Consider the following 27,904-nt stretch of genomic DNA (forward strand, 5'->3'; position numbering starts at 1 on the left):
TATATGTGCCACATTTTCTTTGTCCAGTCTATCATTGGTGGGCATTTGGATTGGTTCCAAGTCTTTGCTATTGTACACAGTGCAACAATGAACATATGTGTGCATGTGTCTTTACAATAGAATGATTTGTCGTCCTTTGGGTATATACCCAGTAATGGGATTGCCAGGTCAAATGGAATTTCTATTTCTAGATCCTTGAGGAATCACCACACTGTCTTTTATAATGGTTGAACTAATTTACAGTCCCACCAACAGGGTAAGAGCATTCCTATTTCTCTACATCCTCTCCAGCATCTGTTATCTCTAGATTTTTAATGATTGCCCAGACACACACATTAGCCTAGGCCTACACAGGGTCACAATCATCAAAATCATTGTCTTCCACCTTCACAACTTATCCCATTTGAAACTCTTTAGGGAAAATAATGACACTCATGGAGCTATCATTTCCTGTGATAACAATACCTTCTAGAATACTTTTAAAAGGGTCTACCCGAGGCTATTTTGCAGTTAACCTTTTGTTACAAGAGGGAATATATTCTAAAACAACAGTAAAAAGCATAATATAATAAGCACATAAGCCAGTAATGGTCATTTGTTATTATTTTATGTATTATGTATTATATTTAATTATATGTGCTATACTTTTCTATGACTGGTGGCAAAGTAAGTTTGCTTATACCAGCATCACCACAAACGTGAGTAATGCATTATATTATGGTGTTATGACTATAACATTACAAGGGCTATGACAAAACTAGGTAATAGAAATTTTTCAGCTCCATTATAATCTTATGGGACCACCATCATATATGTACTCTATCTTTGAAACATGTTATGTAGCATTTGACTATATTTACTTAGCACAGTGTCTAGCCCATGGTAAGTACATAGTTATTGGTAGCCATTACTGTTATTGCCCACCTCATTTGGAGTTCTCAACAAATGTCATTGTGTTTTCCTTTTTGCTTACAACCTATCCTCCACTAATGTAAAATTGTAGTCAATATGAAATAGTATCATCTAACATTCAGGAAGTGGCCTTTGTTATTCCTGAAATCAACAAACAAGTGAGCAAAGCCTTACAAAATTCATTTTGACTTCTTAATGCAGATTTTACTGAGTGTCCTGGAAAAGAGAGTTCTCAAGTCTGGGATTTGTTTTCTCAAAATTAGTTGAGCACAGACGTGGAAGCCATTCATGAGGATCAAACTTTGAGTATCTGAATAATAACTGGTCGCAGGTGGTCATACTCTATAGTTCTAAAGGCTGTATTAGTTGGGGAGGGTTTTTTTAGGAACATTTGCATACATATACAAAAGTGGAAAGAACAGTATAATAAAATACTACATAGTACCCATAATCCAGCTCCAGCAGTTATCAACTAAAGTAGGTTTTAACAGAAATATTTCAGTTAAAAATTGACATTTCTAGCTCTGTATGTGTTTCTCTAACTTATTTTTTAATCCTACATCATAGGTTGAGTTAGAATCCCACTTTAATGTGTGCTTTTTGTTAAGCTTTTAAAAACCTGTAAGTTTGGATTAATATAAAAATTTTTCAGGGCACATTTTTAAATCAGAAGGTCAAGAGAAAAATGCATGGGTTTATAACTTAAGAAATAAAAAGGAAAGAGTTAAATATGCTGGGTGGCACATATTTTGTTCTGTCTTTATTTTGAAGGTTTGGCTTGAGCAACAAGTTTGATACTGAATTTCCCTCCGTTCTAACAGGGAAGGTAAGTGAGAGTTTGCTTTGAACTATTCAGTTCTAAAGCATGGCTTTATGGTTTATTCATTGTTATGACAAATGTTTTGAATCATTGTTAATGAAGTCAAATAATAGGAGGCCTCAATACTTGGAAGCTGTGTTTACAGTGTCTGAAAACTGTTGCCATGGCTACCAGCCTCTGACCAGTTATTTTATTCATTGTCCATTAATGCTAGCCATTATTTATTTATCCATTCAGCTTTTTCACTTTTGCATGTTTTTTTCTTAGCAAAGGTAGCTATAATTGTTTTTATTTGGGTCATTAATTTTCAGTGTTTTTAGAGTAAAAGTTATTTTTTAACTGTATCACTCTATTTTTAAAGTGCCATATGGTATGATTTCTTACATATGAAAATAATTAAACTTTTGGTTACATGTTTTTCTGACTTTTGATAGTTAGAGTTTCTAAGATTGGACTCACTGTAATAAGTACTTTTTTGTTCCCCGGTTCCTCTACATTGCATAGTATTTTCTAGCAAATTCAAAGATTTACTAGGATTTAAAACTATAAAGACCTAATGCACAGTCTGATTACTGTAGTTGATAATATTGTATTGTATACTAGAAATTTGCTGAGAATAGATTTCAAATGTTCTTATCACAAAATAACAAAAAGGTGACTGTGAGGAGATGGATATGCTAATGTGTTTGATTAGTAATCATTTTACTGTGTACATGTAGATCAAAACATCATGCTGTACACATTAAATATATACAATTTTTAAAAAGAAACTATATTTGGAAGATCATCTTATGACAATAATGTGAATTTTCTATGCCCAAAGGAGAAGGCTCTGCCTAAGGCAAAGAGTTATTTACAAATGTTTGTTACTTGAGGAAGTGTAGAAGAGGAGAAAAAAACTGTTATACTACAGAATACTCAATCATTGCCAGATGGTTAATAGCTGAATGCTTGGGGTAGCTAAAAAGATGATTAAGGGTTAAAGGAAGGTAACTTTTTGCATTTTGGAACCTTTAAATTTAATATATTTAATTTTAGTATTAGAATAATGGTATTTGTCAGTATAGATTTTGGTCATGTTTTAAAATTATCTCATTATCTAACAGGCTTTTATTCTATTGTAGTGTCAATTATTCTCATATTGTTGGTGAGAAAAGCAAAATGAAACTCAGTGTGTTTAGTATGTATAAGAAATTGAAGAAGTAAGCCCATTAATAAATGTATTTTTACATAAAGAAATTCTAGAGAGATACACATGAAACTAATAAAAGTTATTACCTTTGATGGGAGAAGAAGAATGAGATGGATGGAGGCAAGGGTAAGGATGAGACTTTTCTGAATATCTTTTAGTATTGCTTTCATTTTTAAACCATGTGAATATATTGCCTTTTGAACTTTAAATTATTCTTAATTTGTTGTCTCTTGTTCTAAACTCTTTGAGAACCAGATAAGATGATTCTACTGACATTTGCTTGTTTTTGTTATGCATTTTCCAACTGTGTACTCTTTGCTTTTGGCCTAATCACTAGAGGCTTTTGGCCTCTTCCCCCCTGCCTCTTTGAGGGAGTAGACAGCAGACCTATTTCTTTTTTCAAGTAGTATCTTTGAAATCATAAGAAATTCTGTTTAATTTAACCCTGAAAGGTACACTACACTTTATTTACTTCATTTTCCCCCTGAAAAATGAGAGGTAGCTTGAGACAGAATATAGTAAGTAGTTAAACAAGTTTTGCAGTCAAATCTGGGTTGGAATCCAAGTTCTGTCACTGTGTAACCTTGGGCAAGTCACTTCTCTGAGCCTCAGTTCTTATTTGAAAAATAGAGATGATGCTGCTAGTTACCTCCCTTTTAAATTTAAGAGTTGAATAAGAGAGCATATATAAAATTTCTAGTATTTTGTCATGTACTTATTAGCCTCCCAATGTTAGTTTGTAGTTGCTGTTGACTATTCTTTATCCTTGTATTGTAGTGTCACCCTTGTTGCTTTTTATTCTACTCACTGGCTTTGAACTTTTCATTGCTTTTGCAATTTTTCTTTATCTAAGTAATAATCTATTGTCTGGCCTCACCACTAATTTGTTCTTTTGACTGGTGACCTTTTCTGTCTCTTCTGATGTATAATATCAAATCATTCCACAGAATACTAACAGGTGATCATAGTCCTGGCTAAGTTAGCCTTAGAAAATATGTGGCCATTTAACATTTTAGGACACAAAGAACCCTTTGGTGTGAGATTTTGGACTCACTCTTTAGTATGTTCTACCTTCCTATCCTAATCATTTCGAATAATTTACCAATTGAAGCAGCAGCCTAGACTTAGATTTGTTTTATGTGAATTAATCATAAATGTTTTTTTCAAATGAATAAAATAGCTATGGAAATATATCTTGAATAATAATGTATTTTTGTAGAAAGATAGTAAATTCATTATTAGAATTAAAGAGAATGTGAATTATAAGAACTTCAGTAAAAAACTTATTCTTCATGTTTCCTTTGACGCTGCTGCATGTGTTCTATGGGTAGTTATATACAACTTTACTATTGTGTTACTTTGAAATACAGGTCCAAGAAAATCTAGAAAATGAATAATCTAAAAAATATGTCAGTGAATAGAATTCTCAGGCATACAAATTATCCATTTGTGAAATTGGCCAATTTTATATGCTCAAGAAATCTTCAGAATATATTTTCACACCTTCTCATTTCTTTACAAGCCTTCTGAAACTAAAAATTTCACTGGCCTAAAAGGTAGTAGACTGTTTTAAACTAGAGGAGTAAGAATGATAAGCTGCTTTTGGTATGCATTCACACAACCTAAATTATCTGGATATGAGCTGCTCATAAAGATATTTGTTCTTTTCAAGTTATTGTTTTTGTAGCACATTATCATAATGACTTGATATTTATTTAAATGTACATTATATATAGAGTATACAAAATTTATCTTGTGTTGGATAAGGCATAAATTATAACTGAAGTTTTTCTTAGCTTGTGTTTGGTGATGGGAAAAACACTAAAAGCAATTCTGAAAATGTGATTTTTAAAAGTCACATGATGGTAACAGCTTTATTCAGTTTCTCTTTAATGAGATAATTTTCTCCAATAGGCACTTTCATTTGTAAAAGTTTCTTTGAATTATCAAAATGCTTCTCAGATAACTGGAGAGAAAAGGCAAAAAGAATTAATGTCCATCTGAGGAGAAAAAGGTCTAAATTCCAGACTTAACAGCTCTTGTATTAAAACATCTTAAAATGAATAACTGTGATAGCTAAAGTAGAAAAAAACTCTACCTTTTACAAAATCAGTCTTCTAGTATGAATGCAATTCTAAATGGCTTTTATACCTGCCTAAGTTAAGCAAAATTGCAGAGAGAGTCTGAAAACCTAAAAAAATGTTTGACAAACTCTGTGGTTCAATATTAATTTTTTGCTTCTTATGTGTTAATGCTTTTGATGCAAAGAAAAAGATAACTTTTTATATTAAGTGCAGAAAAGATTGTTTTCCCTATTTCATATCAAACAGGTATATCCACACAGATTCTGGTGACCAGAGAACTTTAGAAAAGAAATTAAAGCTTTTGGCCCTCAGCTTGAAACAATTAAACTGTTATGGGGAGACTAGTGTGCAGTGTTCAGGGATTGGAAGCAATAAAAGTCAACCTTTACTATTGTGATACAGTATGACAACTGATTGATAGGGTTGTGTTCCCCATGAGTGAAGAAGGCACATCAGTCCTGCTGGGGTTTGCTTAGACTTTCTTCTGTTTACAGAGTCTCCTGCATCCTGTTATAAAATATTATGACCCTTTAAACCACCTTTATGGTGTGGTTTTCTTTTTTCATTCCAAGAAAGCCAAAAGAAATGAAATGTTTCTTTACAACCCACTGCTCAGCTAGAAAGTAAGGGTCTTCTGCTGTCTGACCTTCATTGCTAGAGACACTCAATTCTATGAAAATAAATGAGTAAAATGTTAACTCTGATTCTACACAGTTAACTAAACATTTCTTTCACATTGTTTAAAATTGAGTTGACTAATTCTCTCTTCTTATGTCTTTAGCTCTGTTTTATGACTTCTACTGCTACTCAAATACAAATTTATTTCAAAGATAGTCCTGACCTCCTTTTAAAGTCAAAATGCAGACTTTAGTTTGTTGTTTGAAACTCTAATAAAAGCTTTTCTTTTCAATATATTTGTCTTTTGACTTCAAAAAAAATTGAATTCTCATTTTTAGTAACTTTGAATATTTTAGTTTGTTTATGGTAAGAAAATAGAAATTGAGACTATTATATGTTAAAAAGAAGAAAGTGTTGGCAGGAAAGAAGGAAAATGACCACATTTTTAGGAATGTTTTTGTTTTCAATTCCAGAAGCGTATAATAAAAGGCAAGTTTTATAACATGTTTTATATACTTCAGCATACAATTTATTTTATTCACAATGTTTGAAATAAAAAGCCAGTTTTCTCTTCCCTAGCTTTTGTCTCCCTCAGTCTTCTAACACTATTCATCCCTGGTAGAAGTTGAGCTTTCTTTTCCAAAGCTCCTTATAAACATATTTTTTTCTTTGGAACTGACTCATTTCTGTACCTTTTAGTTTTTTTTTTTTTCATCTGTGTTTGTCCTTTTTAAATAAATGTAAATTCTAATTACAAGCACTTAAATTTGTAAATGGACAGATTTAATAATTTTATGATTTGCATGAGTTTATGTCAAAATTTACCATATTTAAAAAAATATGTTAGTGATTCTGGATACATAATTTAAAGAGAGTTGAAGTAATGTAATATTACAGATTAGAGCTAAATATGTACATATTTTTCCTTTATTTTCACTTATATTTGGTTGCTCAATTATTCTCTAGGAAAAAAGTTGAATATTTCTGTTGGAGAATAAATCTTAAGATAGCAGCTTGATACCTTGTTTTTAGAAAGAAGAGCTTGATTTTTTTTTTTTTGCTGAAGAATTAAAGAACATTGAATCTGCATTCAATGTGTAGCAGATTATAAGCAAGTTATCCTTTTGTTTATAATATAGTATAAAGGAAAACTATGGAATATTAATACTTACCTGAGTAAACTCATTGCTTTCAGGTGAGACTTCATGCAAAAGATAGCTTTTTCTTTTCTTTCTCCAAATCTCAGAGGCATGATTCATGGACTTTCTTTTTCAAGGCTTTTCAGTTAGGAGGTTATTTCCAAGAATTAATTTGTATTTTCTGTGAGATATAGAAAACAAAGATTATTATTCTCATATTATTGGTAGGAAACTGAAACTCAGAAAAATTAAATGATTTTGCCTGGGATTTTTTATAGCTAGTAAGTTACTATAATCCAGGTCTCTCTATCTGTTTTTCAGCATTTTTAGTTTGTCTTAGTTTAATGTGCTTAGTGCACTCTTGTGCTCTTAAGTTTTTAGTGTTTTCTAATTTCAATTATAAGGTGTAGTTCTCTGAATTTGTTTTCATACTTAGAAATTTTGTTATATAATTGGAATTCGTTGTACACAGTGACTGTCTTTACATCATGTTGCTGACAGTCTAAATGGAGAATAAAATTCTGTATAAACAAAGTTTTGAGCTTATGTTGTTTGTTAACATATTAGTAAGAAAATCAGATTTATGGGCTAAGCAATTAACCTTACTGAGTGACATGAACAATTCTAATAAAGCTTCTAATAAAGCTTATATACTTAATGTATAACTTACTTCAGTGCTGAATTCTGTGATCGTGTATCTTTAAAACATTTGCTAATAGGTGTATGTTTTGTAGTGTTGATTCTAAAACATCTCTCTTAAGAGACAAAAATGTAATGAATCGATTCCTCGAGTACAATTTTTATTTGGAAAAGTAGTAAAACTCTATATTTTTTATTCCTACTGTGCTAATGCAGTTTTTATTTTGTAACAGCTTACTTTTCCTAACAGTTTCTTAATGTTTGCATTTATAGCTAGATGCTAAAAGTTCTTTCATAACCTTTATAGTCTGACAGCTTTCTAATGAAGGGGAATCATTTTTGTAATCTAAAAATGTGATTTCACTGAAAGCAAACTATTTTTAGTATACTTTTGAATTGTATAACCTTCAAGCAGATTTTTTGATATAAATCTTATTATTCCAGTCATGTGCATGCCTTTGAACTGACTTTGTCCTTGTTTGCAGAGAAGTACCAGCAGCCACTTCCAGGAATGGTGATAGTAACTAAATTAAACTTGAGTATATAAAGATCTTTCAACTTTGAAAATTTACAGTAGTTATGAGTTCTTTTTATATGGAATATTAACAAGTCATTTTGAATGCAATCATTAGACATTGTCTTTTGTTAGTCTAACTATTCCCTTCAAACAATGGCTAATGTTAAAATTGTTATGTTGAAAATTTGCCAGGGAATAAAGGTTTTGAAAGTTGCCTTTTTCAAAGTAATCTAGGAGTATTGCCAAGGTCTAATTTTAATTGCTTTTCCATCTAGCAGTATTTGGATTTTTTATTGTTCTATTATGCTTCTAGTCTTACTCAACTTTTAGTCAGAATGACTGGACACTATCAATTATACTGCCTTAATAATGAGAATATTTGGTAAGAAAACTGCTTGAAAGTTATCCTTTTCAATCAATTTTGTTGCAGTCATTTAATTGGTGGTTCTTTCAGAAGATCATTTTTCAACATCAGGCTAAGTTCTGTGAGCATGAAATTATGTTGTTGTACTTTTCAACATCATCCATGAGTGTGTGAACATATTTATGGGGAATATACCTATTTAGATATTTGTGATTCCCTAAATTATTTGTAATAAACATTTTTCTTAGATTTAGAAATAAAAGCTGCCCACAAACTGTTAAAGATTGTGCGCTCTTGTAGGTGGCCCCAGAAGAATTTAAGACCAGCATTGGCCGTGTGAATGCATGTTTGAAAAAGGCTCTCCCAGTCAATGTGAAATGGCTGCTATGTGGTTGTCTCTGCTGTTGTTGCACACTGGGTTGCAGCCTATGGCCTGTTATTTGTCTCAACAAAAGAGTGAGTAACTGTTTTATTGTATAATAATAAGAACTAACATTTATCAAAAACTTACTATGTGTTATGAACTCTTTTCAAGTACTTTACACAATTTAGTTAATTCTCATGGCAATGCTATCTTTATTTTAGAGATAAGGAAACTCAGGGACAGGCACATTATTATTTGTCCAACTTTTATGAACACTTTATCACTTAATACGGGTTCCCATCATTTCACATAAATGCAGTATAATTTAAATAATAAGTAATTATGAATGTAAGTGGGCTACTTATTCTTTTTAAAAGACCTGATACTGTAAGTTAAGGTATTTCCAAGTTATGGGTATATAGGAGAGCTTCTGATCTGAAGAAAGGCAAAAGTGAAGGTGACCTACAAAGTTTGCGGAGGAAATCCCTACTTTTAAACATGTTACAATAACATGCTAGCATAGCATTACTACTTTCGTCAAGGATTTAAGAGTATTCTCTTCGTGTTGTCTTCTTTAAAATTTCACTTTATTTTTTGGGAAGTTTTTTTCCTCTTGTGGGAAGATACCTTTAAAATATATATGTATTTTTGAGATGAAGTCTTGCTCTTGTCCCCCAGGCTGGAGTGCAGTGGCACAATCTCAGCTCACTGCGACCTCTACCTCTCGGGTTCAAGCGATTCTCCTGCCACAGCTTCAGGAGTAGCTGGGATTATAGGCGCCTGCCATCATGCCCAGTTGATTTTTGTATTTTTAGTAGAGATGGAGTTTCACCATGTTGACCAGGCTGATCTTGAACTCCTGACCTCAGTTGATTCACCCACCTCAGCCTCCCAAAGTGCTGGAATTACAGGTGTGAGCCACCGCTCCCGGCCCTTTAAAATATTTTAATTGAAGCTGATGAGGGAAGTTAATTCATTTTACCTAAAGTGTTTCTCCTATTACCATATGAATTATTTCATTTAAACTTTTAAATAATAAGTAGCTGACAAAATCAGATTCAAAATCATAGTGCCTTGTGGAAGAATAATTAGTGGTGCTATTGTTTTATTAAAGCCAAAAATATTCCCAAGAAGTACTCATTATCATTTTTCTCTCCATTCTTTTCCTACCTGGTTTAATGTTTACTTCAAAAAGACAAATAATGAAATATTGCCAACTCTATGACTTTTTGAATGGAAAAGTTAAGCATTTTATTGATCCTATTGGTAATCACAAGTAGGTCAGAGCTTTACTATTAATATAGCTTAGTTTATTGTTTGTCAAAGCATGTACAGTATTCTCAAATGGCTTTCAATAAAAAAAGCTGACAACATAAATTCCTTTTCTTAATTGTCATATATTTTAAAAGTTACAATCAATAACTGCTACCCATCCCTATTATTTTACAAGCCTCAGTATGAATTAATCATGTTCAAATTTCCCATCATGTAAATACAGCTAATCTCAATTACTTAAGAATAGATTGTTTATTGTTGTTGTGGTTGTTTTGTTGGTTTCTGTATTATCCAGGACTATCCTTTTTCCTGATGACCTGTTTACACTTTGTCTATTTGTTAATACCTTCACCAGAAGGCCTGAAATAAAGAGAAACATTTTTTTCAATCATTTGATTTTACTATGAACACTTTGAATAGATTATTCAGTGGAAACTACGATAACACTGATGTTGTGATCTCTCCTATCCTCCATTACTTTGGGTAATAAAAGTTCATGGTGAAGTTGAGATATCAGTATATTGTAGGGTTGAGATATCAGAATATTCTAGTGCACAAATCTGTCAAATTAAAAAGTTGCTTTACTATAGATTTGCAAATTGTCATCCATGAGCCAAATCCAACCCACTCTATTTTTAAACATTTTAATCAGTTTTCCAACATTTAAGTATTGGAATATTTAAAATAATATTCAGGATATCCAGCCTCTTGTAAAATCTAAAGACCTGGCAATACTGGACCCACATGCCTATATGTCAGTAGTTGGCTCTGAGTGGTGGCTGCTCCCTTTAAGTAGAACATACCTTCTCTGGTTCATCATAGAAACCAACCACAATTTACATTGTCTGCCTTGCTCTGTAAGCATTATAGTTCATGGCCTCTGATTTTGTATGTGCCATGTTGTCAACACTATACTAGACAGCAAAAGATTAAGCACATGCTGGTAACGTTATACAAGTCACTATCCTTTCTGTAGCCTTAAATTTTCTCACCTATAAAATTGGGATACTACTAGTCACTTTTAATGTGGTTTTATGATTAAATTTAAAGCAACTCAAAGATTTTTGTCTACATGGAGAAATATAAAATATAATAATTTAAGAACTTTTATACATTTACTACTGATTTTCTAATCTAAAAGTAAAGTAAGTTTTATAGACTATAATAGTTTAATTGGAAGGATGATTAGCGTTCATATAGTTCAAATCCCTTATTTTACAGGTGTGGAAATAAATCCAGAAAGGTGAAGTGACTTTCCCAGGGTCACATGGCAAGTAGCACAGCCACAAAAATAATTCTTGCTTTGTTTTGTTTTTGTTTTTGTCTTTAGTACTGCATTCTCTTGACTACATCATGTTTCTCACATCAAATTGACTAGTCCTGAGACAAGAAATATTAGCATAAGTGGTATAATAAACAGCCCACTGAATTTTAATTCTTTAGAAGTGGATAGAAAACTTTTTCTTAAAGAACTAAATAGTAAATATGTTAGGCTTTGTAGGCCAGAGGTCTCTGTTGCAACAGCTCAACTGTGCCGTTGTCACATGTAAACAGCCATAGCCCTATGTAAATGACTGAGCATTACTGTGTTCTCATAAAACTTTATTTACAAAAACAGGCGGCAAGCCAGATCTCGCCTATAGGCTGTCGTTTGACATCTTGTTCTAGCCATCTCTAATTGAGTATCTAGCTTTATGGAAGTCATATCTCTATTTGCTCACAAAATAAAATAGAAATAATAACAAAGATGCTGTGGTAGCAATTTATTGAAAATGTTTCCAAGAAAATAACTTTTATGTAGATAGTCTGCCTTTTAATTTTTTTGGGCAGTATAATTCATGGTAACTTTTTCTAGCAAATTAGGTGGTAAAGAAAAATAACACAGTTCAGAGTACCTTGAGTTCCTGGCTAACCTCTCTTGACCCTGGTAGGAGTTCACAGCTACATGATGCATGAAATGGGGCTTTTCATTTACTCGTTCTTATATCTATCACTGAACCAACTGTGATATTACAGTCAATTTCAGCCCCAGTCATGCTATCACTCAAAATTTGAAATTACTTTTATTCTTTCCTTTTTTGCTTTGCTTTAATACTCACTAAATTGAGAGAGATGGTCAGAGGAAAGGATTACTTTCCGACTCACAACATAAATATGATGTTTTAGTAGATACAGGTTATAATTCACTGTCCCGTTGGACTCTGTGTTTTTGTAGCTAATTATAAAAAGAAGGAAAAGCATATGATAGAAACAAATGTCTCATCCATACATTATGCCATTTGGAAAAGAAAATCAGTCTTTGCAATGAGAGACAAATAGTTTTGCCAAGAATTAAGCAAATTATGTGTAATCTACATATAATTTAGGCCTTTCATAAAATACGTTTTGTGTTCTTGGGCAAAGACAACATGCATAAAACTTGTGCATAGACTATTATAACTTGGTCATAGCCTGCCTTTTCCTTACCATCTTTGAATCTTTAATTTGTGTGTCAAACTTGAGTCATTTGAGCCATATGTAAGAAAATGATGTTTATGACATACAAATACTAAAAGCTGATAAGTTTGCTTTCTTTTTTGTCAGCTTTACTGGCTAATTGTATTGAATGTATGACTTTATCTGCTCTGCAGAAGTACAGTGATTGGTATAAGCTAACTTTGATACTTTTCTGGTCAACTTGAGAGCCAACCATCTAGTTTTTTTAAAAAACTAATTTATTGGGAAATAATTTACATAACATAAAGTTAACTCATAATAAGAGAACAATTCATTGAATATTAATGTACTTACAGAGTTGTGTAACTATCACCGTAATCTAATTTTAGAACATTTCCATTATCCTAAGAGTAAACCTTGTGACCATTTATAGTCACTTCCAGTTTCCCTCCAATCCTCCCAGCCCTAAGCAACCACTGCTCTACTTTATCTCTCATATTCACATTCTTGGACATTTTATACAATATGTACTCTTTCATGTCTACATTTTAAAACTCACCACAGTGGTTTTTATTGTGGAAAAATATATGACATAAAATTTGCCTTTTTAACCACTTTTTAAAGTATATAATTTTGTGGCATTAACTACACTGACTGTTATGCAACCATCCACTATCTAGTTTCAGAATTTTTTCATAACCTTCAAGTAAAATCCCATATCCATTCAGCAATCATTTCTCATTTTCCTTTCCCTCAGGAAGTTAAAAAGTGATCTCCTCTCTTCCATTTTTTTACAAGAGTTTAAGCAGGATTGGTATTCTTCTTTTAAATATTTGGGAGAATTTCCTTGCTTTTGGGCATATACCCAACAGTAACACCATCTTGGGATTTTTTTTTCTTGGTAGGTTTTTGATTACTTATTCAATATTTACTTGTTATAGGTCTATTCAGATTTTCTGTTTCTACTTGAGTCAACTTTAGGAGTTTGTTCATTTCATCTAGGTGGTCTAATTTGTTGGCCTACAATTATTTTTAGTATTCTCTTCTAAATTTTTTTCTAAATTACTGTAAGAGAGATAGTAATGTCCCTGTTTTCATTTCTGATTCTAGTCATTTGAATCTTCTTTTTTCCTTAATTCTTGTAGCTGAAAGTTTGTCAAATTTCTTTTCAAAGAAAAACTTTTGGTCTTGTTCACTTTTTCTGTTGTTCTTCTATTCTCTACTTCATTTCTCTCCACTCTATTTTTTCCTTTCTTCTGCTATATTTGGGTTAAGTTTGCTCTTTTTAGTTCCATAAGGTCTAAATTTAGGTTATTGATTTGAGATCATTCTTCTTTCTTAATGTAGGCATATACAGCTCTCAGTTTTCTTTTAAACATTGCTTAATCACATTCTGAGACACTGGGAGTTGTGATTTCAGTGTATGAATTTTGAGGGAATATAATTCAGCTCGTAACACATAAGGAAGGACTTCTGCTATTTTGCTATTTGTTTTCCATGTCATATGTTTTTTGTTCCTCAGTTCCTTCATTACTTATTTTATGTTTGATTTTTTTTTAGTGTACTATGTACCTTATTTCCTTTTCTGTATCTTTTTTATTTTCTTCATTGTTACAATTAGCAACTTAAACTTATAACACACTAATTTGAATTAATATCACCTTAGCTTGAATAGTATATAAATTCTACTGCTATGTATCTCCATACCTACCCTTTTATGTTGTTATCACAAATTATATGTTATATATTATGTGTTCGTTAACAGATTTATAATTATTATTTTGTCATTTAATTATATGGGGAAAATAGTTCCAAACCAAAAATACAGTATTGGCTTTTAAATATATTTGTGCAGCTACCTTTATGTTGTTCTTTGTTTTATCATGTGCCTCAAGTTATTGTCTAGTATCCTTTGATTTCAGCTTGAGGATCTCTCTTTAGAATTTACTAAAACGTTGTCCTAATAGTGATGAACTCCCTCAGCCCTTGCTTGTCTGGGAATTTTTTTTATTTCTCTTTTTTTAATTTAATTTAATTTTTTTGAAGGACAGTTTTGCTCAGTATAGACAGTATGGAATTTTTGGTTGACGGGGTTTTTTTTTTTTATTTCTGTGATTTCTGCACTTTAAGTACTGTTATCTTATGGAGAATCTCTTGTACTTAACAAGTCACTTCTTTTTTACTGCTTTCAAGATTTCCCTCTTTGGTTTTTACTTTCAGTAGTTTAATTTCAAAAATAGTTTAATTTTACTTTATCTTGGTATGGTTCACTTTTGAGTTTATCCTACTTGGAATTTATTTGGATTTTTTGAATTTTCTTTTTTTCCTATGTGCAGATTCAAATTCATATCTGGTGTCAATACCAGCCTGAAGAATTTCCTTTAGTGTTTCATATCAGATGAGTCTGCAGGCCACAGATGCTCTCAGTTTTTATTTAGGAATGCCTTTATTTCATCTTCACTTTTTAATATGCAATTTTTTAATTAATAGATTTTTAAAAACAACTATTGTATTTCCAGTATTGTGTTGAACAGGAGTAGTGGGAGTGAGTATCCTTTTCTTGTTCCAGTTCTCAAAAGAGCTGGGAAATGGTTCCAGCTTTTGCCTGTTCTGTATGATGTTAGCTGTGGGTTTGCCATAGATGGTGATTACTATTTTGAGATATGTTCTTTTGATGACTAGTTTGTTAAGGGTTTTTATGAAGTGAAGTTGGATTTTATCAAAAGCTTTTTCTGTGTCTGTTGCCATGATTATATGGTCTTTGTTTTCAGTCCTGTTTATGTGGTGAATCACATTTATTGATTTGCATATGTTGAAACAACTTTGCATTCTAGAATTAAAGCCTACTTGATTGTGGAGAATTAGTTTTTTGATGTGCTGCTGAATTCAGATTGCTGGTATTTATTGAGGATTTTTGTGTCTATGTTCATCAGGGATATTGGCCTGAAATTTTTTTTTATTGTGTCTTTGCCATATTTTAGTATCAGGATGATGCTGGCTTCATAGGATGAATTAGGGAGGAATCTCTCCTCCACTGTTTTTTGGAATAATTTTAGTATAATTGGTACTAGCTCTTCTTTGTACTTCTGGTAGAATTCAGCTGTGAATCTATCTGGTTTAGGGTTTTTCTTCATTGGTAGGTTTTTAATTACTGTTTCAATTTTGGAACGTGTTATTGTTCTGTTTAGTGTTCCAATTGCTTTTCCTGATTCAATATTGGGAGCCTGTGTGTTTACAGAAATTTGGTTATTTCCTCTAGATTTCCTAATTTGTATGCATAGAGGTGTTTATAATAGTGTCTGAGGATCTTTTATATTGCTGTGAAATTTCCTTTTTCATTTCTCATTGTGCTTATTTGGATCATCTCTCATTTTTCTTTGTTAATTTAGCTATCAATCAACAGATCTTGTTTATCCTTTCAGAAAACCAACTTTTAGTTTCATTGAACCTTTGTGTAGATTTTGGGGTCTCAGTTTCTTTCAGTGCTCCTCTGAATTTTGTTTTCTTCTGCTAGTTTTATTACTTTTTATTTTTCTAGTTCTTCTAGGTACAATGTTAGATTGCTAATTTGAGATCTTTCTAATTTTTTAATGTAGGAATTTGACACTGTAAACTTTCCTCTTCATGTTGCTTTTGTTACATACTAGAGATTTTGTGTTCTATGGATGATTGTCTTGTATAGTATCTTGGAGAGGTTCTCTGAATTTCTTGAATTTGTGTGTCGACCTCTAGCAAGATTAGGGAAATGTTCATGGACTGTATCCTCAAATATGGTTTCCATGTTGCTTACTCTGTCTCCTTCTGTTCAAAAGTCCTAATGTGTCATAGGTTTGGTCTGTCTACATAATCCCATGTTTCTCTGAGATTTTTTTCCTTTTTAACGATTCTGTTTTCTTTATTTTTGTCTGGGTGGCTTGATTTAAAAGTTCAGTCTTCAATCTCTGTAATTCTTTCTTGAGTTTGATCTAATTTTGATAATGCTTCTAGTTTTATGTTGAAATTCCTCTAGTGAATTTTTCAATTCCAGAAGTTCAGTTTGGTGCTTTGTAAATATTGTCATCTTATCTTTCAACTTTTTGATAATTTTACTGGCTTTCTTGGACTGAACTTCAACTTTCTCTTGAATCTCTTTGAACTTCTTTGCCATCCAGATTCTTAATTCTGTGTGTTTTAGACATTTTAAACTGTTTAAGATCCATTGCTGGGGGCATAGTGCAACCATTGGTAGGCAAGTCTGACTTTTTGAATTGCTGGAGTTATTGCACTGATTTTTTTTTCTGCTCTGGGAGTGCTTGTGTTTTTCATTTTGAAATTGCTATTATTTAGATGGGCCTTTTTTATTTTATGGGTTTTATTCTCTTGAACATTTAACTGGTGAATATTGTGTATAGGTGCTTTCCTTTTTCCTTTTTTTTTTTTGTTTTATTTTCAGGCAGAGTCTCACTCTGTCACCCAGGCTGGAGTGCAATGGCGTGATCTGAGCCCACTGCAACCTCCACCACCTGGATTCAAGCAATTCTTCTGCCTTGACCTCCCAAGTAGCTGGGATTACAGGTACCTACCATCATGCCTGGCTAATTTTTATATTTTCGTAGAGCTGGAGTTTCACTGTGTTGCCCAGACTGGTCTTGAACTCCTGACCTCAGGTGATCCACCCACCTTCTTTTTGAATGCTTTCTAAGGGCCATGACTCTGTATGGGTTCCTTCATTTTTTGCATTGGGTTTCATAGGCATTGCATGCTGAAGGAATTTATTTTTGTTTGGTGGTGTAATTCAGGTTGCAATCCAGTAGACAGAGTTTAAATGTAAGGGCAAACAGATAGGCTTTTACTCAGTTGTGTGCCTCTTTTGTATTTGAATGCATATTCATTTCAAGCGAACAACTCAAAGGCCTCAGTTACATTTATACTGTTGTGGAGCCATTACCACTACCTATTTCCAGTTTTTTTCATTACCCCAAATAGGAACTCTATACCATTAAATAATAACTTCTCAGTTCTCCCTTTCTTCATACTCTGATAACTTCTAATCTACATTCTGTCTCTAAAAATTTGCCTATTCTAGATACCACATGTAAGTGAAATAATGCCATATTTTTTCTTTTAGATTCAACTTATTTTATATACTATAAAGTCTTCAAAGTTAATCCATATCATATTTCAAAATTTCATTCCCTTTTATAGCTTAATAGCATTCCATTTTGTGTAAATATTATAGTTTTGATTATCCACTTATTTACCGATAGACACTGGAGTTGTTTTCACCTTTGGCTATTGGGAATAATGCTGCAGTGAAGATTGCTGTGCAAGTGTTTGTTTGAGTCCTTGATTTCAATTACCTTGAGTATATATCTGGGAATGGAATTACCGGAGCATATGGCAATTGTTTAGCTTTTTGAGAAACTGCCAAAATCTTTCTTTTTATATACTTTAAGTTCTGGGATACATGTGCAGAGCATGCAGATTTGTTACATAAGTATACATGTGCCATGGTGTTTTGCTTCACCCATCAACCCGTCATCTACATTAGGTATTTCTCCTAAAGCCATCCCTCCCCTTGTCCCTCATCCCCTGACAAGCCCTGGTGTGTGGTGTTCCCCTCCCTGTGCCCATATGTTCTCATTGTTCAGCTCCCACTTATGAATGAGAATGTGCAGTCTTTGGTTTTCTGTTCATGTGTTAGTTTGCTGAGAATGATGGTTTCCAGCTTCATCCATTTCCCTGCAAAGGACATGAACTCATTCTCTTTTAATGGCTGAATAGTCCTGCCTAAGTTTCTTCTAGGGTTTTTATGGTTTTATGTCTTACATTTCCGTCTTTAATCCATCTTTAGTTGATTTTTGTATAAGGTGTGAGAAAGGGGATCAGTTTCAGTTTTCTGCATATGGCTATCCAGTTTTCACAACACCATTTATGAGATAGGGTAAGGTCCCCATTGCTTGTTTTTGTCAGGCTTGTCAAAGATCAGATGGTTGTAGATGTGTGGTGTTAGTTCACAGGCCTCTGTTCTGTTCCATTGGTTTATATATCTGTTTTGGTACAAGTAACATGCTGTTTTGGTTACTTTAGCCTTGTATCATACATAGTTTGAAGTCAGGTAGCATGATGTCTCCAGCTTCATTCTTTTTGCTTAGGATTGTCTTGGCTATATGGGCTCTTTTTTGGTTCTATATGAAATTTAAAGTAGCTTTATCCAATTCTATTAAGAAAGTCAATGGTAGCATTATAAGGATAGCATTGAATCTAAAAATTACTTTGGGTAGTGTGGCCATTTTCATGATATTGTCTCTTCCTATTCATGAGCATGGAATGTTTTTCCATTTGTTTGTGTCCTCTCTTATTTCCTTAAGCAGTGGTTTGTAGCTCTCCTTGAAGAGGCCCTTCACATCCCTTGTAAGATGTATTCCTGGGTATTTTCTTCTCTGCATAGCGATTGTGAATGGGAGTTCACTCATTATTTGGCTTTTTGTCTGTTATTGATTTATAGGAATGCTTGTGATTTTTGCACATTGATTTAGAATCCTGAGACTGCTGAAGTTGCTTATCTGCTTAAGGAGATTTTTGACTGAGACAGTGGGGTTTTCTAAATATACAATAATGTCATCTGCAAAGAGAGACAATTTGACTTTCTTCCTATTTGAATACCCTTCATTTCTTTCTCTTGCCTTATTGCCCTGGCAAAAAATTTTAATACTATGTTGAATAGGAGTGGTGAGAAAGGGCATCCTTGTCATGTGCAAGTTTTCAAAGGGAGTGCTTTCAGCTTTTGCTCAGTATGATATAGGATGTGGGTTTGTCATAAATAGCTCTTATTACTTTTAGATATATTCCATCAGTATCTAGTTTATTGAGAGATTTTAGCATGAAGTTGTGTTGCATTTTGTCAAAGGCCTTTTCTGTGTCTATTAAGATAATAATGTGGTTTTTGTCATTTGTTCTGTTTATGCAATAGATTACATTTATTGATTTGTGTATGTTGAACCAGCCTGGCATTCCAGGCATAAAGCCGACTTAATCATGGTGAATAAACTTTTTGATGTGCTGCTGGATTTGGTTTGCCAGTATTTTATTGAGGATTTTCATATTGATATTCATCAGGAATATTGGCCTGAAATTTTCTTTTTTTGTTGTTGTGTCTCTGCCACATTTTGGTATCAGGATGATGCTTGCCTCATAAAATGAGTTAGGGGGACTCCCTGTTGTTTGGAAAAGTTTCAGAAGGAATGGTATTAGCTTCTCTTTGTACCTCTGGTAGAATTTGACTGTGAATCTGTCTGGCCTTGGGCTTTTTTTGTTGGTAGGCTATTCATTACTGCCTCAATTTCAGAACTTATTATTTATTGGTCTATTCAGGGATTCAACTTCTTCCTGGTTTAGTCTTGGGAGGGTATATGTGTCCAGGAATTTATTCATTTCTTCTAGATTTTCTAGTTTATTTGCATAGAGGTGTTTATAGTATTTATAGTATAGTCTGATTCTTCTCTCTTTTCTTATTTGTCTGGCTAGCAGTCTATTTTGTTAATCTTTTCAAAACACCAGCCCCTGGATTCATTGATTTTTTGAAAGGTTTTTCATGTCTCTATCTCCTTCAGTTCTGTTCTGATCTTAGTTATTTCCTGTCTTCTGCTAGCTTTTGAATTTGTTTGCTCTTGCTCCTCTAGTACTTTCAATTGTAGTGTTAGGATGTCATGTCGATTTTAGATTTTTACTGCTTTCTCCTGTGGGCGTTTAGTTAGTGCTATACATTTTCCTTGAAACACAACTTCAGCTGTGTCCCAGAGATTCTGGTACATTTATCTTTGTTCTTATTGGTTTCAAAGAACTTATTTATTTTTGTCTTAATTTTATTATGTACCCAGTAGTTATTCAGAAGCAGATTGTTTAGTTTCCATGTAATTTTTCTGTTTTGATTGAGTTTGTTCATCTTGATTTCTAATTTCATTGCACTGTGGTCTGAGAGACTGTTAGTCCTGATTTCCATTTTTTGCATTTGCTGAGGAGTGTTTTACTTGCAATTATCTGGTCGATTTTAGAATAAGTGCGATGCAGTGCTGAGAAGAATGTGTATTCTGTTGATTTGGGATGGAGAGTTTAATAGATGTCTATTAGGTTCACTTGATCCAGAGCTGAGTTCAAGTCCTGAATATCCTTGTTAATTTTCTGTCTGATTGATCGGTCTAATATTGACAGTGGGGTATAAAAGTCTCCCCCTATTACTGTGTGGGAGTCCTAATCCTTGTAAGAATTTGATTTTTGAATCTGGGTGCTCCTGTATTGGTTGCATATATACATTCAGGATAGTTAGCTCTTCTTGTTGCATTGATCCCTTTACCATTATATAATGCCCTTCTTTGTCTGTTGATCTTTTTTGGTTTAAAGTCTGTTTGATAGGAGACTAGGATTTCAAACCCTGCTTTTTTTATTCTTTGCTTGCTAAATATTCCTCTGTCCTTCGATTTTGAGCCTATGTGTTTCTTTGCAAGTAAGACAGATCTTCTGAATACAGCATACGGATGGATCTTGACTCTTTATCCAAATTTGCCAGTCTATGTCTTTTAATTGGGGCATTTAGCCTGTTTACATTTAAGGTTAATATTTTCATGTGTGAATTTGATATTGTCATGATGCTAGATGGTTATTTTGCCCATTAGTTGATGCACTTTGTTAACAGTGTTGATGGTCTTTACAATTTGGTATGCTTTTTGCAGTGGCTGGTACTGGTTTTTTCTTTCTGTATTTAGCGCTTCTTTCAGGAGCTCTTGTAAGGCAGGCCTGGTAGTGACAAACTCTCAGTATTTGCTTGTCTGTAACAAATTTTATTTCTCCTTTGCTTATGAAGCTTAATTTGGCTGGATATGAATGCTAAGTTGCATATGAATTCTGGGTTGAACATTCTCTTTTTTTCAAGAATGTTGAATATTGGCCTCCGCTTTCTTCTGGCTTGTAAGTTTTCTGCAGAGTGTTTCACTGTTAGTCTGATGAGCTTCTCTTTGTGGGTAACCCAACCTTTCTTTCTGCCTGCCTTAACATGTTTTCCTTCATTTCAGCCTTGGTAAACTCACAATCAGGTGTCTTGAGGTTGCTCTACTCAAGGTGTACCTTTGTGGTATTCTCTGTATTTCCTGAATTTGAATGTTGGCCTGTCTTGCTAGGTTGAGGAAGTCTCCTGGATAATATCCTGAAGAGTGTTTTCCAACTTCGTTTCATTCTCCCCATCACTTTCAGGTACACCAATCAAATGTAGGTTTGGTCTTTTCACATAGTAACATATCTATTTTAGGCTTTGTTCATTCCTTTTCATTGTTTTTTCTCTAATCTTGTCTTCATGCTTTATTTTACTAAGTTGATCTATAATCTCTGATATCCCTTTTTTCTGCTTGATCAATTCGGCTGTTGATACTTGTGTGTGCTTCAGAAAGTTCTCATGCTGTGTTTTTCAGCTCTATCAGGGCATTTATGTTCTTCTCAAAACTCGTTATTCTAGTTAGCAATTCCTTTAACCTTTTATCAAGGTTCCTTCCTTCCTTGCATTGGGTTAGAACATGCTTTTTTAGCTTGGAGGAGTTTGTTATTATCTGCCTTCTAAAGCCTACTTCTGTCAATTGATCAAACTCATTCTCCATCAAGTTTTTCTCTCTTGCTGGCAAGGAGTTGTGATCTTTCAGTGAAGAGGCATTCTGATTTTTTGAATTTTCAGCCTTCTGCCCTGGTTTTTCCTCATCTTCTTGGATTTATCTACCATTGGTTCTTAATGTTGGTGACCTCTGTTTGGAGTTTTTGTCTGGATGTCCTTTTCATTGATGTTCATGCTTTTTTTTTTCTTTTCTTTCTTTCTTCTTGTTAGTTTTCCTTCTAATAGCCAGGTCCCTTTGCTGCAGGTTGGCTGGAGTTTGCTGGATGTCCACTCCACACTCTTTTTGCCTGGGTATCACCAGTGGAAGCTGCAGAACAGCAAAGACTGTTGCCTGCTCCATTTTCTGGAAGTTTTGTCCCCGAGGGGCACCACAGAAGCCAGCTGTGACTGTATGAGGTGCCTGTTTACCCTGCTGGGATGTATCTGCCAGTCAGGAGGCACAAGTGTCAGGGACCTCTTGAGGAGGTAATCTGTTTCTTATCAGGGCTTGAGCACTGTACTGGGATATCCACTGCTGTCTTCAAAGCTGGCAGGCAGGAACATTTAAGTCTGCTGAAGCTGCATCCACATCTGCTTGTTTCCCTAGGTGCTCTGTCCCAGGGAGATAGGAGTTTTATCTGTATACCCCTGACTGGCGTTGCTACCTTTCCTTCAGAAATAGCCTGCCCAGAGAGAAGGAATCCAGAGAGGCAGTCTGGCTGCAGAGGCTTTGCCCAGCTGCGGTGGGATTTTCCCAGTTCAAACTTCTCAGTGGCTTTGTTATACTGTGAGCAGAAAACTGCCTACTCAAGCCTCAGTAGTTGTGGATGCCCCTCCCCCCACCATTCTTGGACATCCCAGGTCAACTTCAGATTGCTGTTCTGGCAGCGAGTATTTCAAGCCAGTGGATCTTAGTTTCCTGGGATCCACGGCGGTGGGATCCGCTGAGCTAGACCACTTTGCCCCTGGCTTCAGCCCCCTTTCCAGGGGAGCGAACGGTTGTGTTTCACTGGCATTTCAGGTGCCACTGGGGTATAAAAGAAAAATCCTACAGCTAGGTTGGTGTCTGCCCAAATGGCCAACCAGATTTGTGCTTCAAATTCAGGGCCCTGGTGGTGTTGGCACCCATGGAAATATCCTGGTCTGTGGGTTGTGAAGACCGTGGGAAAACATAGTAACCGGGCCAGAATGCATTATTCCTCACTCATGGCACAGTCTCTAACAGCTTCCCTAGGCCTGGGGAGGGAGTTGTGTGACCCTTTGTGCTTCCTGGGTGAGGCGATGTCCCATCCTGCTTCTCACCCTCTGTGGGCTGTACACACTGTCTAACCAGTCCCAAATAGATGAGCTATGTACCTCAGTTGGAAATGCAGAAATCACCCACCTAATGGTAAAAAAACCTTTCAGTCTTTTACCTTTTATTATGATATTAGCTGTGTATTTTTTACATATGGCCTTTATCATGTCGAGTAAGTTTCTTTCCATTCCAAATTTGTTTGATGTCTTTTGTTTTGTTTTGTTTTAGACCGGTTCTTGCACTCTTGCCCAGACTAGAGTACAGTGGTATGATCATAGTTCACTTCAGCCTCACACTCCTGGGCTCAAGAAGTTCTCCCACTTCAGCCTTCCAAGTAGTGGCAACTACAGTTGCACACCATCACACCTGGCTGTTTTCTTTTAAAATATTTTAAAGATCAGGTCTCTCTGTGTTGCCCAGGTTGGCCTTGAACTCTTGGACTTGGGCCATCCTCCTACCTCATCCTTGTATTTTTCTAATTGATATTTAATATTTCTACATATTTGTGGAGTTTATATAACATTTTGTAACATACATAGACTATGTAATGAGTCACAAGATATTTGGGGTGTCCATCACCTTGAATATGTATTAGTTCTATGTGTTGGACGTTTCAAGTTCTCTCTTCTAGCTATTTTCAAATATGTAGTACATTGTTATTAACTATAGTCACTATGGTGCTATCAAACATTCAAACTTATTCCTTTTAACTGCATGTTTGTACATATTAAACAACATCTCTTTATTTTCCCCAAATCACACACCCTTCCAAGCCTTTAGTATCTATCTTTCTACTCTCTACCTCTACAAGATCAATGTTTTTTGCTCCCACATGAATGAGAACCTGGACTGTTATTCCATGTGTAGCTTATTTTACTTAATGACCTTTGTTTCCATCCATATTGCTGCAAACGCATGATTTCATTTTTTGATAGCGATTTTTGTTTGCATAGAGTATCTTTATCCATGGAAAGTATAGAACTGGGCATGGGTAGCACAGTCTCTCACTGCTTCCCTTGGCTGAAAGAGGGAGGTTCCCTGGCTCTGTGCACTTCTCGGGTGAAGCGATGCCCAGAACTGCTTCTGCTTACTCTCCATGGGTTGCACCCACTATCTAACCAGTCCCAACAAGATGAACTTGGTACCTTAGTTGGAAATGCAGAAATTACCCACATTCTGTGTTGGTCTCAGTGGGAGCTGCAGACTGGAGCTCTTCTGTTCAACCATCTTTGCTCCTTCACAGTTTGTTTTTATGTTGTGTCCTTGTCTGGTTTTGATATCAGTATAATGCTGGCCTATTAAAATGAGTTAGGAAGAATTCCCTTCTCTTCAATTTTTTGAATAGTTTGTGATGAATTGGTGTTAGTTTTTCTTTGATAGTTTGGTAAAATTCACCAGCTAAGCAATCTGTTTCTGGAGTTTTCTTTGTTGGGACACTTTTTTAAATTACTGATTCAGTCTCATTATTTGATATTGTTCTATTCAGGTTTTCTGTTTCTTCTTGATTTGATCTGGGTTGTAGTGTCCTGGAATATCCATTTCCTCTAGGTTTTCTAGTTTTTAGTGTTTGGTTGTTCATAATAGTGTTGGATGATTTTTTGTATTTCTTTGGTATTATTGTCTCTGTTTTCATTTCTGATTGTATTTGATTTTTTCTCTTTTTTTCTTGGATAGTTTAAGTAGCAGTTTATTGATTTTGTTTCTCTTTTCAGAAAACCAACCTAATCTCTTATATTGTTGAATTGCTGTTACATTTAGTTCTGCTCTAATCTTTATTTATCTTTTTGTCTATTAATTTTGAGTTTAGTTTGTTTTTTTTGTTTTCTAGTTCCTTGAGATGCAGTTTTAGGTTGTTATTTTGTGAGCTATTTGTTGTTGTTGTTGTAGGCATTTAATGCTATAAACTTTCCATTTAGTATTACTTATGTTGTATCCCATAGGTTTTAGTATGTTGTGTTTCAGTTTTCATTTGTAACAAGAAATGTTTTTATTTCATCCCTAATTTCTTGTTAACCCCATGGTCATTCAGGAACATGTTGTTTAACTTCCATGTATTTGGACAGTTTTCTACATTCTTCTTGTTATTGATTTCTAGTTTTGCTCCATTGTGGCCTGAAGAAATCATTGATAGAATTTTGAGTTTTTAAAATTTGTTGATACTTGTTTTATTTGCCAACATATGGTTTATCCTAGAGAATGTTCCATGTGCTGATTAGAAGAATGTGTATTCTGTAGCTGTTGGATGAAATTTTCTGCATTTGTTAGATCGATTTGGTCTAACATGTAGTTTAAGTATTATGTTTCTTTGTTACTTTTTTGTGTAGATGGATGATTTATCTAATGCTGAGAGTGGGGTGATGAGGTCTCTGACTATTATTGTATTGGAGTTTATTTCTTCCTTTCTATCTAGTAATACTTGTTTTATGTATCTGGGTGCTCAAGTTTGTTAGTGCATATATATTTTTAGAATTTTTTTTTTTTTTTTTTTTTGAGATGGAGTTTTGCTCTTGTTACCCAGGCTGGAGTGCAATGGCGCGATCTCGGCTCACCACAACCTCCGCCTCCTGGGTTCAGGCAATTCTCCTGCCTCAGCCTCCCGAGTAGCTGGGATTACAGGCATGCGCCACCATGCCCAGCTAATTTTTTGTATTTTTAGTAGAGACGGGGTTTCACCATGTTGACCAGGATGGTCTCGATCTCTCGACCTCGTGATCCACCCGACTCGGCCTCCCAAAGTGCTGGGATTACAGGCTTGAGCCACCGCGCCCGGCCAGATTTTTAGAATTTTTAAATCCTTATGCTAAACCGATCACTTTATCATTACATAATGACCTTCTTTGTTTCATTTTACTTAAAGTTTATTTTATCTTATTTATGTGTAGCTACTTCTACTTGATTTGGTTTTTGTTTGCATGAAGTATCTTTATCCATACCTATTCTTTCAGTCCACAAGTGACTTTACGGGTTAGATGAGTTTCCTGTAGTCAGCATATAGTTGGTTCTGTAATTTGATTTTTTTGTGTCCTCCAAATCTCATGTTGAAATTTTGATCCCCTGTGTTGGAGATGGGACATAATGGGAGGTATCTGGATTATGGGGAGGAATCCCTCCGAATGGCTTTATGACAGGGATCCTCCCATGACATTTTCATGGTAATGAGTGAGTTCTCACTCTGCTGTTTTTCATGAGAGCTAGTTATTGAAAAGATCCTCGCACCTCCCTTTCCACTCATTCTTCCTTCCTCTCTTATATAATTTGTGCACATACTGACTCATCTTCCCCTTCCACCACAAGTGGAAGCAGCCTGAAGCCTGCACCAGAAGCAGATGCTAGTGCTAGCATTTTTGTGTAGGCTACAAAGCTTTGAGCCAAATAAACCTATTTTTTTAAATAAATTACCCAGTTTTCAGTATTTTTTAATAGCAACACAAATTGACTAGAACAGTTGATTCAAAAGTTTTTATCCAGGCTGTTTCTTTCAAATAAAAAATTTTATTTGATTCTGTTCAGTGTTACTATTGGTAAGTGAGTGCTTATTCACTTCATTTTTTTACTTGATTTCTGGTTGTTTTGTATACCCTTCCTTCCTTCCTCCTTCCTTTCTTCCTTTCTTCCATTCATTCATTCATCCATCCATCCATCCATCCATCATTGTGATTTGTTGGTTTTCTATAGTGTTAATATTTGAGTCTTTTCTTTCTTATTTGTATTTGCTTTACCAGTAGGTGTTATACTTTCATCTGTTTTCATGATGGTAGGTAGTATGCTTTTGCTTTCAGGTGTAGGACTCCCTTAAGCATTTTTTAGTGGATTGGTCTAGTAGAGAAGAATTACCTTAGCTTTTCCTTATCTGGAAAAGACTTTATTTCTCCTTCATGTTTGAATAACTTTTCTGGGTATAGTATCCTTGGCTGGATTTTTTTTTAATTTAAGCAGTTTGAATATATTATTCCATTCTCTTCTGGCATATAAGGTTTCTGCTGAGAAATCTAGTTAGTCTGATACAGGTTCCTTTATAAATGATAAGACACTCTTGCTGTTTTTAGAATTCTCTCTTTGACTTCTGACAGTTTGGCTATAATGTGTTTTGGAGCAGACTTTTTGTGATGGTATCTATTTGGAGATCTCTGATTTTCCTGTATCTGGATATCTAAATCTCTTGCTAGAAAATGTTGTAAGTTTTCAGCTATTAATTAAGTAGGTTTTCTGGCTCTTTCATTTTCTATTCACCTTCTTGGACACAAAAAATTCAAACATTTAGTAACTTTATGCTGTCCCACATCATGTGGGCTTTATTTTTTTCTTGCTCTTTTTTTTCTTATTTTTGTCTGACTGGGTAAATTCAAAAGACCTATGTTTTATGTTCTGAAATTATTTCTTCTGCTTGAACTTGTCTGTTAAAGATTTTGACTACATTTTCGATTTCATTTAATAAAGTCTTTATTTCTAGAACTTCTATTTAAATCTTTTTTAATGGTATCTATCTCTTTAATAAATTTCTTATTCAGATCCCAAATTGTTTTTCTGATTCTTTGTATTATTTTACTCTGTTCTGTTTATATCACTGTCCTTTTTTATATCACTGTTTTGAATTCTTTTTCCAAGTTTTTGTAAATTTCTGTCTGATTGGAACT

At 34.2% G+C, this 27,904-nt stretch overlaps 1 protein-coding gene across 8 annotated transcripts in view; it reads left to right on the forward strand.

Moving 5' to 3' along the window:
* The window catches only part of CHIC1 (cysteine rich hydrophobic domain 1), a 284,937-nt gene that overhangs the window by 13,969 nt on the left and 243,064 nt on the right, over positions 1–27,904 (forward strand). For all 8 annotated transcript variants that reach the window (XR_013531806.1, XR_008478988.2, XR_013531805.1 and 5 more), the window contains exons 2-3: positions 1,684–1,738; positions 8,586–8,741. Coding sequence is in view for 5 of the 8 variants with exons in the window: in XM_078364221.1 (XP_078220347.1) it covers positions 1,684–1,738; positions 8,586–8,741 (211 nt within the window). In the remaining 3 variants the exon portion in view is untranslated. The remainder of the gene's footprint in view (positions 1–1,683; positions 1,739–8,585; positions 8,742–27,904) is intronic.

Source organism: Callithrix jacchus, chromosome X (assembly GCF_049354715.1).
Source record: "Callithrix jacchus isolate 240 chromosome X, calJac240_pri, whole genome shotgun sequence".
NCBI lineage: Eukaryota > Metazoa > Chordata > Mammalia > Primates > Cebidae > Callithrix > Callithrix jacchus.